The 12,632-nt window shown below is 32.4% G+C and overlaps 1 protein-coding gene across 1 annotated transcript in view; it reads left to right on the forward strand.

Moving 5' to 3' along the window:
• The window catches only part of COL5A2 (collagen type V alpha 2 chain), a 182,149-nt gene that overhangs the window by 147,853 nt on the left and 21,664 nt on the right, over positions 1–12,632 (forward strand). Inside the window, exons 32-42 of the mRNA XM_074215519.1 lie at positions 45–143; positions 1,061–1,168; positions 1,315–1,368; positions 4,958–5,011; positions 5,098–5,151; positions 6,194–6,247; positions 7,431–7,538; positions 7,647–7,700; positions 8,088–8,141; positions 9,083–9,244; positions 11,915–12,022. Of these exons, the coding sequence (XP_074071620.1) occupies positions 45–143; positions 1,061–1,168; positions 1,315–1,368; positions 4,958–5,011; positions 5,098–5,151; positions 6,194–6,247; positions 7,431–7,538; positions 7,647–7,700; positions 8,088–8,141; positions 9,083–9,244; positions 11,915–12,022 (909 nt within the window). The remainder of the gene's footprint in view (positions 1–44; positions 144–1,060; positions 1,169–1,314; positions 1,369–4,957; positions 5,012–5,097; positions 5,152–6,193; positions 6,248–7,430; positions 7,539–7,646; positions 7,701–8,087; positions 8,142–9,082; positions 9,245–11,914; positions 12,023–12,632) is intronic.

The raw sequence follows: 12,632 nt of genomic DNA on the forward strand, positions 1-12,632 counted from the left end.
GATGAAATACATAAGTAAAATTTGAGATTATTTTATAAATTTAGGGAGAACGTGGTAATCCAGGGGAGAGAGGTGAACCAGGAATAACAGGACTTCCAGGTGAAAAGGGGATGGCTGGAGGTCATGGTCCTGATGGTCCCAAGGTAAGCAAAAACAAATTTATCTACATAATCTAAAGTAGTTTTTTAAAATTTACATAAAAACTACATAATTGTTAAATGTATTTGTTTTGATCTTTTGTTTAATGATGAATCCTTTAGCTATGGAAACCATATGCACCAAAATATTTTAATATACCCCATTTCATTAAAATATCTCTTAAAGTTGGATAATGCATAAACCTAGCAATAATGCACAGTAACAGGGGAAAATTCTAGAACACAGTAGTTTATTATAAAACTTTTGCAATGATTTAAGTTTATTTTTTTCTCCTTGTCTCAACTCCCATGACACCCCTTGCTAAGAATATGAGTACATATTTTCCTAAGATCAAGCATTTAATATACAGTGAACTATGTGAAGGAAAATATGTTCCCTCCCCTTGGGTGCCATTTTGTAACTAGTTGAAGAGCACATGGCCAACATCTGCACAGTCATCCCCGAATGATGTAACATTCTGAATCTGAAGACAGTGCTGCAAATGGTCTTAATTGTGCCTAGTAAACTTCATTGTAATTACTCAGGCAGTGCATAAAATTAAAACTTCTGGCACTGAAGTATGTGAATAATATTACTAATAGAACTTCCTTTACCTTTTATCTGTAAAGAAAATATTGCTGCTGAATTTCTTCTTATCTCCAGTCTCCAATTATTCTCCCCCAAAGAGAGAAGAAAACACTTGCTTAGAGTATTATATTTTTTCCCTCATACAATTCACTGTGTGTGTGTGTGTGTGTGTGTGTGTGTGTGTGAGAGAGAGAGAGAGAGAGAGAGAGAGAGACAGACAGACATTGGGCAAATCACTTAACCCCCATTGCCTTGCCAAAATAACAAAAAAATCAGTGTGGTCAAAGTTATTTTATAAATATCTGAATAAAATGATCAACTATTGTTCCTTTAGGGTAGCCCAGGACCCACTGGGACTCCTGGTGATGCAGGTCCACCTGGACTTCAAGGTATGCCAGGAGAAAGAGGAATTGCAGGAACTCCTGGCCCAAAGGGAGACAGAGTAAGACTAATTTTGTTCATTGAGTACTCTCCTATGGATATTTATTGACTCTCTATTGTTTATTCTCAACTATTCTATTTTTTTTTTATTCTTACTGATTGTGAACAAGAGGTAAGTAACATGACTTTTTTGGTTGATTTCCACAGGGTGGATTGGGGGAGAAAGGTGCTGAAGGCACAGCTGGGAATGATGGTGCTCGAGTAAGTAATGTATTCCTATTATTAGTCACTATTTTTAGACTTCCATTACTGTCTCAACTTGAAAAATAATATTGACCATATATTCGTTTATCATTGGAATCAAAGGAATGATTTTTTTAAATATGCATAATGGCACTTTATTTGGTTAGTAAATTCAGGAAATTAGATTTTTGTAAACTTTCAGACTGAACTTTACTTTTGAACTGCCTTATTTAAGGAGTTACAAAACCTTTTTTCTTAATATAGTAGATGATTAAAAATCCATTAGTTCTCCTTATGCTTCATTATCAGTAAACTTGGGAGGAAAAATTAGGTTTCTGAATCAGTATGCCATGCTATGGAGCTTGACATAGACCTATTCAATGTAGCAAAAACCAAGTACTGAAGAATTTTGTAGTTTGTGAAAACAAATCTAATTTGTAATTCATGTTCTTTATTGCTCTTAGAAGTTAGGACTGGGGAGAGTTTCACTTCATAATTAATTATCATGAACACGTTCAATATAGAAATTGAAGAAGTGATGTGTGACATGAAAACTTTTTATTTAGTGTCATATCAAAAATTAAACTCTTATTACAAACTATAGAATAGAAGGTAGTTGTAGTTCCAAAATCAAATTTGATCAGATATGAATTATATAGTGGCAGAGCTACTCAAAGTACCTAAATCATCCAATATTCCCTGGAATATTCTCAGATTTCTGGATTTATTTCTGTTTCAACATTTTTTTTTCCTACTTGCTGTCATGATACGTGCTCCACAATATGTTTGTATTGCAACAGCAATTGAAAATAAACAAAAAATAAAACAACCAATCATGGAAAGTCCATCTACCACATCAGAGTCTGTTTCAGCTTGAGTAAGAAGCACAAAGCAAAGATATATTGTCCATAATCATTTAATACTGGCATTCAAAAAAGACAAAATATACCTGGGAATCTTGTAGATAAACTAAATAATAAATTTCATGAAATGTCAGCAGGTTGGTTTTTTTCCTACTTAGTTCAAATATCTGAATAAAATTTAGATGATCAAAATCATCTGTGACAGTTCCTCTGTTGTAGCATTGAAGTCTTAAATTATCTCTTGAGTAGGTAATGGGGTGATATGTCAGAGTGGTGCCTTGACATTTTTTAGAGAAAGAAAAAATCGGATAACTATATGTATGTTGACCGATGAACTGACTGCTATATGTTAAACTGGTATTTAAAATTCTATTCCAATGGAAAGGCAAGCTTAATAAGTTTAGCACTTTAGGAACTACTGCAATCCCCTGCAGTGAAAATGATAAATTGATCTGAATAAAGAAGTAGTTTGGATCAATTACAATAATGTCAGAGTAAGGGATAAATGAAGGCATGTTTTAAAAAGAGTTTTCTTCCTCTGAATAAATATCTTCCTAAGTAATGAAGAGACCTTTATTTTAATTGGAAACATTAAGGAGAAGAATTAGAGAGGTAGAAGAATGATGTGCTACATACAAAGTATACTGGGAATATTGCAGATTTCTAACATTTTTGCTAAAAATACAAAGTTGAAGGAAAAAATAACCTTAAAAGTTTCCTTAGTAATGCAAGGAGAAATTAAGTGATGAAGAAAAGCTTGTCTGGCTTTATAGAGAGATAACAGTGAACAGAAAGATGTTTTAGGAAAAGTTCAAATACAGGTTACATGTGAAGTCTTCCACTACTGGTCAAAATGACCTAGATTTTATTCCCAGGGCTTTAGTTCTCATGGACTCGCATCTTCAGAGAAGCCAATTTGTCTCTTTATAGCCAAGAGATTATCTCTTTGCCATATGAGATATGTGGTAAAACTGAATATCTAATTCCATTTGTTTTCTAATTAAAAGTTGGAATAAAAGACTACAGAAGAAAAATAAACTCAGAATAGATGAACTTTAAGAAGTATTTAGTTGACTGTACTAAAATTTCAAATTACTGGTAATCAAAATTAGATTGAAGATGTTAATGACAATCAAGTCATTTGAAAATCATTAATGATCAAGATAAAGAGATGTGGCCTGAATGATGTAATTTTTAGTCATATTGAGAACTGCTTGAATGACTGGGTCACAAAAAAAGGTGTCTAATAATGTTAACATGGGAATAGTTATCTGGTGCTACAAGAATCTGTCTTTTCTTGTTCTATGTATCATATCATATTTCTCAATGATTTAGAGAAGAGCAGAAATGGTGTTTGTAAAATATATGATTTTGTAGTTAATATTGTATATGATAGAAACATAGTCATCTTGAAAAGCTAAAATTATGGTCCAAATTTGATAAGATAAAATTTAATATAAATAGATATGGCATTCTACATAAGTTCAAAAAGTTAATTGCAAAGAATTGTGTGGGAAACACACAAAATAAAACAAAACAAAATAAAAAAAACTCTTCAGGATCTGATGAACACCTTATAAAAATACTCCTATGTATCTCTTTCCCTTAATCCTAGTTCCTCATACTGAAAATTACTAATCTGTAAACATGTTTATCATAAATATGTATTTACAATGTTAACCTGACTTCTGCTTAGGGGAGGGGGTGGGAAAGGAGGGTGAAAGGAAATTTTGTAACTTAAAAATATACGTGGGCATATAGATGAATGTTGAAAAACTTTCATAACATATTTATGAAAATTAAATATCAATAAAAAGTTTTAAAAAGAAACAGTTGGTTAAAGAGCATTTATGTTAAAAAAAAGATCTATGAGTTACAAATTCGATTTAAGTTAAATAGTATGACTTGGAAGTCAAGAAGGTTGATTTGGATCCTGGTTGGGTTAGAAGAAGAGTGTCTAGAATAGGGAAGGTTAATTATATCATGCTTTGCCCTTAGCTAGGTACCACACTCATATCTGGGTTTCACATTTTAGTAAAGACAATGCTAACTTAGAGAGTTTTCAGAAGATTGAGATCAAGATTGTGAGGGACCTTTAAATTATATCATACATGGGGGGCTTGAGGGAACTGTAGTCAATTAGCTTGTTTGAGCCTGGGAAAGGATTCTTGGAGGATAGATAGTTTATTTCATGTACTAAAGGGTAGGGAATGGTATAGGGATTAGACTTATTCAGGTTAGTCCTGGAAGATAGATTAAGATGGCATTAGAAATTTTAAAGAACATAAGGGAAAACATGACAATTAGAACTGTGTAACAGTAGAAGGGGGCACCTTAGTAAATAGTGGTTTCCTTCTTAGTAGGGATCTAATGGGAAAAACCTCTCCTTGTTGGAGATTCTCTGGAAAGTATTCTTGCTCTGGTGATTTTTGAGTTCTCTTCCTACTACTACATGCTTCCTGTGGTGAAGTAAGTGCTTTTCATTAGAGTAAATGAATACAAGTCAATTTGTATAGGGCTATTGAGCAGAATTGCAGTAAAGAAGATTAAAAATCATCCTTGGCAATAACTAAAGAAAAGAATTTTAGTTCATGCAGAAAGAAAAGAATTTCATATAAGATCATATGGCAAACATAGTTTAAGTGACTCAGGAAGAGTATTGAAAAGATATCAATCTTGCCTTCAATCTTGGAGATTTCTGTGAGTTCTTTTCTTTAAACTATTTCTGCTATGTCATTTTCCAGGGTCTTCCAGGTCCCTTAGGCCCTCCTGGTCCTGCAGGCCCTACTGGAGAAAAGGTAAAAATGTTTTACTTTTGTATATTTATAACCTTATATATGAAATGTCTTTTTAAAAAATAACCATCTAAAATTTAATTTTCCAGGGTGAACCTGGCCCTCGAGGCTTAGTAGGCTCTCCTGGCTCTCGTGGAACTCCAGTAAGTAAAAATGTTTTAGTTTCTTTAATGTAAATCTGAACCCACAAGGAAATGTCTTGCATGACAGCACTTCTATTGAGTTGTCATTTTTCAGTCGTATCCAATTCTTTGTGATCTTGTTTGGGGTTTTCCTTAGCCATTTCCTTCTCTAGCTCATTTTACAGATGAAGAAACTAAGGCAAACAGTGTTAAGTGACTTCTCATGGTCACATGAGTAGGTGTATGAGACTGGAAATGGATTCAAGAAAGCAAGTCTTCCTGACTCCAGGCTGACACTTTATCCACTGTACCACTTATCTACCTCACACTTGTATAATCTATTTAAAATTATCTTCTTAATGAGGAGAGGAGAGAGGGAGGAAGAAAGAGAATTTAGAATTCAAATTTTAAAAATATTTTAAAAATTATTTTATATGACATTACAAAAAAATTTTAAATGGAAATGTGAGCAATCAAGCATTCTATTTGATATATATATATATATATATATATATATATATATATATCAAGAGAAACAATATTTGAAGAGTGGAGGATTGTGACTTTAATGTGAGTTCTGTAAATTTTTGCTCGGCAATTGCCAGTATTATAGTTAATTTCTACATTATTAATAATAATAAAATAATAGACTATTCAAATAGACTGCTCTGCATATTTATACATATAAACATACATATATGTTCAGGACATTAGTTTTTGTTGAGAAAAACATTGACATGACATTTTTGCCATATAGGTGAAACTACAGTACCTGAAGAACTTTTTATCTAAAATCATTACAATATTGAATTTATTTCTCTTATGTTTGGTCTATTTTGTTATTTTCCATGATAAATGAATGATATTAAAATAATGATTTTATTTTGGGCATTTTTATAGGGAAAGAAATGCATTCCTCCAAAATCAGCAACTTGGATTTCTATTAATAAGTGCTAACAGTACAAAGCATTATAGTTTTTAAAAATACGTGGTATCTGTTGATCATTTTTAAGACAATACAATAAACCTTGACTCATTCAGAAATGTTTATACTTCTTTTCAGGGTTCTCGTGGTGAAAATGGTCCAACTGGTGCTGTTGGCTTTGCTGGACCTCCGGTAGGATATTTCCATATTTAAATAATAAAATTATAATTTTCTTGCCACTTAAATAAGTTTTCTAGGATCAGGTTTTAGGTCTAGAAGAGACTTTAGGGATCAACTAGTCTAACCACTTGATTTTGTGTGGGCAGAAACTTAGACTCAAAATTTCTGATTTTCCCATACAGATAGGGAGTAAGTGGCAGGACTCTAAAACTTTTGCTCTTTATGCTTTATATCTTTATCATCTTATTTCATGAATCATGATAGATTATTCTCATTTTCTGAAAGTTGAAGCAATCTCAGAGAGTTTGAAGTTTTTCCAGAGCACATGTTCATGTTTTAGACTGGCATTCTCCAAGAATAACATTGAAAAATCAAGCTAATTAATTTTTTTCTGTTTGGGGGATTGTCCTTGATATTTAAAATTCATTTCTCCATTCTATTAGGCCTTTATTGAAACATGACAGTCTTTTTATTCCTCTCTAATCGATTCCTTATTATTTTCTACAGAAGCTATTTCAAACTTTCTCTTCTTTCCTCAAGTCTTCTATAGATTTTGTCCCTTCCTGCCTAGATGAGGACCTCAGCTTTTTGTTTATTGTCTTTGTCTCTTGATATTATTTACCACTTCCCTTCCATTTCCCCCAAACTGAAACAAAGAAGTTGTCCTCCTCAACCAGCCATCTCTTCTAATTGTGAATTCAATTTCATTTTTTCCCTACCTATCATTGTCTTCCCCAGATTGAATCCTAAGGAATGTCCTCTTCCTCTTCTTCTCCCTCTCTCTTTCTCTCTCTCTGTCCCTCTTCCTCTCCCTTCCCCGCCTTTATCCTTCCCCTTTTTCTTCTTTTTTTCCCCCTGCCTTCATATATACATATTTTTGGTTATTTCATATTTATGCTATGTACATTTATATGTTTATATAGTACACATGAATATATTTGTATAAAATATAGACATTTATTTGTTTTTTTCCCACATACTTTTCATTTCATTAGAACACAACATCCTTGTAAATAAGGATTGTTTCAAGAAGGTAGGGACACAAATGCAAAACCAAAGAATATTTGACTTCAAAGAACTTGCTTCCTATTGAAAATACTGTGCCTTTTAAAATGTTTGTTAGGTCTACCTTGGACTTAAGTAATTTTATGAATTCAGAAAATAATTTTTCATCTTAAAATAATATTTTGTTTAGGGTCCTGATGGACAACCAGGTGTAAAAGGTGAACCTGGAGAACCTGGACAGAAAGGTGATGCTGGGTCCCCTGGGCCACAAGGTCTTGCAGGATCTCCAGGCCCACATGTGAGTAAAAAAATAGTAATGTGGAAAGATCGACATTCCAAGACAAATCAATCTATTTAACTCATTTTACTGTTTACCGAAGTACTTTTTTTGTTTGTTTCTACTTAGGGGCCTAATGGTGTTCCTGGACTGAAGGGTGGTCGAGGTACTCAGGGTCCTCCTGTAAGTAGACTTGAGATTTCATAAATTATAATCAGTCAATAGCACAGGACAACCACGTAGAATCTAGAATTAATTGGTAGTTATGTTTAAGCCCATTTTAATGGGCTTAGTTGTTTGTGTTGAATGCATATGTTATTGAATTTTCCCGTTACATGTGCAATCGAGAAAAACAAAGTTAAAACTGAAAACAAACAAATAATCACTTATTATTTGACAATTAGCCACCTCTAATCTTAAAACTGTGTGTTGTTCTCAATTATGGAAACATATGATAGGTCAAAAATATGAATTTCAAGACCTAATTCCCTCAATGGAAAATGATCTCCAGGAAATAATATGTAAGTGATTAGTTTGTTTTTTAATAATAAGTTTATATTTAATCTTTAGGGTGCTACAGGATTTCCTGGTTCTGCTGGCAGAGTTGGACCTCCAGGCCCTACAGTAAGTCAGTTTAGTCATTCAGATAATTGAAAATTGAATAACAATATAATTAAAAAATTTTATTTGTGTGTTCATCACATTCCTAAAAAAATATTGTAAGCTTTATTGATTCAATTTTCTTCATTTGACAACTTCTTTCTATATGGTTCACATTAGTTTCTTGTCAAAGCAAACTGGTCAAATATTGTCTTAATAGTTCTTTGATTAGTGGTAGACATTATAAACAACAACATCATCTGCGTGCACTTAATGTGTAATTCCTGAAGATTCTTTGAATTAAAAAAAAAACCTAAATGTGACTTTGTCACTCAGAATTAGTAAAAATCAAATACTGCAAGTTTATTTTTATAGAATGATTTCTTTATTCAAAAATATTTGATAAATCAGAATATAGCTATTTTAAGAATTTTCTGAGAATGAATCTTCAGAGGATGTTCGAAATTATCCTTAAGAATGGATCTCAGTGCTGCTAGGTGGCGCAGTGAATAGAGCACCGGCCTTGGAGTCAGGAGTACCTGGGTTCAAATCCGACCTCAGACACTTAATAATTATCTAGCCATGTGGCCTTGGGCAAGCCACTTAACCCCATTGCCTTGAAAAAATCTAAAAAAAAAAAAGAATGGATCTCAGGGGGCAGCTAGGTGGCGCAGTGGATAGAGCACTGACAGTGGAGTCAGGAGGACCTGAGTTCAAACTAGGCCTTAGACACTTAATAATTGCCTAGCTGTGTGACCTTGGGCAAGTCACTATTAACCCCATTGCTTTAAATCAATAAAAATAAAAAAAAAAGAATGGCTCTTATGATGTTTTGTTTTAAAAAGCAACAACTTACATTTGAATTAACTTCTGTGATGGATTAATCCTTTTAAACTAAAAAAAAATTAAAATTCTTCTTTTAATTTTTCAAGGGGACTCATTTTTAATCACTCATATTTTATTAGGGAGCTCCAGGGCCTGCTGGACCATTAGGTGAACCTGGGAAAGAGGGACCTCCTGGTCTTCGTGGAGATCCTGGTTCTCATGGCCGCATTGGAGATCGAGGACCAGCTGGACCCCCAGGTAGTCCAGGAGACAAAGGAGACTCAGGAGAAGATGGTCAACCCGTAAGTTTAGCAAGGAATAGTCCTTTCTCTATTTGAATTTGTATACAATGAACTATCTCTTTTATAGGTATTTACAAATAGAATACTCATCACTATCATAGGGAATGATTTATTGACTAGTGATTGTACTACAGTACCATTTAAGGAATATAATTTATAAATTAAATATTTTATCTTATAAATATGTATTTCTTTTTTCTAATCTTTATTTCATGAGTTTTAGAATATCCTACAAGATTTTACAGTGTTTGTGAATTATTGAAAAATTTTTTTGATTCAGTAGAGCAAAATTTAATTTTAATGGCTATTCTCCATCAATGAGTGTCTCATGCCTGTATTAAAATCACGTAAGGTGACCACAAAGATGATTCTTTCCAGTAACCACTGAATTAATTAGCAATTAGTTAATTAATAGCAAACAAGAGGTAATTAATATCAAACCAGAGATAATAGTAAGATGCCAATGTTTTGGCAGATTATATACAAATTCCACATAGAAGAGGAAAATTTAATAAATAGTGAAGGCCTCTCATTTGGAAATGGTTGATATTGTGACAATTAAATCATATCCCAGAAAAATGCAGAATCTCTTCAATAAGATTCTTTTTATAGAACTAATTTTTGAATTTTTGTTACTCAAAATGGGTAAGATATAAAAAAATGAAATGGATGGGAAATTCCAATATATATAAAGCATTAATCAATAAATCATCAAACAAACATTGAATGCATAAGTGCCAACTATATGCCAAACATTCTAGTAAATCATAGGGATAGGAAGAAGGTCAAAAACAGTTCCTAATTTTAAGGAACTCATAGTCTAATATTCTAGGCAGTGTGTTAAGTAGTATACAAGGTCAAAAAATGAAAAAAAAATCCATCTTCTCAATGGGCTTATTTCTAGTGGAGGATTAATAATAAGTATTTAAATAAGTACAACATAGAGTAATGGAGTTTGTGGAGGAAAGCATTATTAAAAAAGGAGAAGGAGATGAAGGTATCAAAAAAATAGATCGAAAGTCAAGAGAAAATAGTAACTCAAAACCCTAGAGGAAAGAGAGGGACTGGAAGTAGACAGTTGTCAACAGTATCATATGCCACAGAATGGTTAATTAGGATGAAGACTAAGAAAAGCTTATCAGACTTGGTGAATGACAGATCATTAGTAACTTTGAAGAAAGTAATTTCAGTTATATGATCAGATCAGATTTCATATTAAAAAGAATTCTAATTTATTTGGATAGCCTATATATTGAAGTACTTATTTCATACCATCAATAGGAACATATTTAAAGGTATTGCAGTTGATGATGGTCTCAAAATTGAATAAAAGGGAAAAAATTATTGGATGTAGAAAAGTGTGCAGTATTTAGAATAATCCCAAGAGACTCTCTAGCCTAGTAAATTTTTTGGCACAAATGTACTCCTACTGATGCTGTCTGATTGTGAATCTTGACTCTCAGGAGTCAAAATGGTGAATAAACCAAAGGACAATGGAGACATGCATGGGAGGTACAAATCAATGGTAAGGATGATGATTTGCACATAATATTTGAATAAGGATTATCTTAGAGGAAATTTATGATCAGTAAAAGAGGTCAGATTTATTGAAAAAATGAGATAGATATCAGATGGACAGAAGGAAATGCATGGAGCTAGCAATTAAACTCTTGGTAACTGATGGGGTAAATCAAGGAGAGAGTAATAGAGGCAGAGAGCCCAGGATAGAAGGATATCTACAGTTAGGTGATGTGAGATGGATAATGTTTGAGCCAAGGACACTGAGAAGGGATTTTCAAAGAAGTAGAAGGAAAATCATGAGAGAACATTATCATTAGCATCCACAAAATACATTAATACCTAGAGGAAGCTCTCCATCACATTGAGTGAGTCTTATGGCTAAGGACAAAAGAAGAATTTGGATAAAAATAACAGAATGTGAAGGCAGGGATAGATTACTAGTTGAATCAGAGGGCCAACATTGTTGAGATTTCATATTTATTGAATTATTGAAGAAATATTCCATTTTCCTTCAATGAGATTAGATTGAGAAGCTTAATAAAATATGAGTAATGTATTTGATGACTATCATTTAATAAAATATTATTTTAATAATGTACATTTAGACTATTGAAACTAAATGTTGAAGAAATGGCACTCTACTACTTTTACACAATATTCCTGTGTATTGGTCACACTTTAGGGTCCCTTTCGTAGATACACCTGTATATAAGGTTGTGCATTAACAAAAATGAACAAATATACACACACACACATATATATATATATGTACATATCTATATAATAATACATATATAATATAAATTTGTATATGTGCGAATATGTGTTCATCTGCATATTTGTGTATAGATAGAGAGGGAGAAAAATCAAGCTTAAAATTTGTATTCAATTTAGGCAATTTATATGTTTTAAAAAAGGCTTTCTTTTTAATGAGTAGTTTTGACCTCAAAAATCTTAGATTCTCATACTTGATCAGGAAATTTTAACATTTAAATTTTATACATTAGATTTTAAATTTAATGTATAAACAAATTACATGATTTCATGGAATGAAGAACCTTTTCCCTGTTAACCTCTAACACATTTTTAAAGCTTGTGTACAAGTTAGGACCTGGAATATTGCTAATTCTCATTTGTTCTGGGTTTTAGGGTCCTGATGGTCCACCTGGTCCAGCTGGAACTACTGGACAAAGAGGAATTGTTGGTATGCCAGGTCAGCGTGGTGAGAGAGGCATGCCTGGCTTGCCTGGCCCAGCAGTAAGTATCCAGAGTATAAATTTTGTATCTGATTATCCTGATTTATCTGATTTATGTAGAATCTCATATTCTTCTATCCCAAAGGAATTTAAATGCTTCTTAGAAACATTCATAGCACTTTAAAATTTTCATAATTCAAGTGTAAGAAATTATATATACTTAACTGTCTTTCAGGTATTTTGGATAAAATATCTGTCAAGTTATAGTACTAGGGAAATCAGTAGATGAGAAAAGCCAATTAGCTCAGTGGATAGAGTGCATGTCCTAGAGGAAGATCCAAATTCAATTTCAATCTCCAATATTTGCTAGCTATATAACCCTAGGTAAATCTCTTAACTTCTGCCTGTCTGTTTCCTCATATGTAAAATGTGAATAATAATACTACCTACCAAAAAGATCAAATAAAATATTAATTATACTTTGTGAATTTCAAGATGTTATATAAATGCTAGTTGATATTGTATTTATGATCATTATTTGATTTGAAGTCAAGATAAATGTATTCCAAATACGTATTTTTTAACCTAAAATTAAAAAATAATTTGGCTTGAGGTTAGAGGTTAGATATCTGATTTGCTATTGTGTAGAGCTGATTTTTTTTTATATAAAT

Source organism: Macrotis lagotis, chromosome 1 (genome assembly GCF_037893015.1).
Source record: "Macrotis lagotis isolate mMagLag1 chromosome 1, bilby.v1.9.chrom.fasta, whole genome shotgun sequence".
Classification (NCBI taxonomy): Eukaryota; Metazoa; Chordata; class Mammalia; order Peramelemorphia; family Peramelidae; genus Macrotis; species Macrotis lagotis.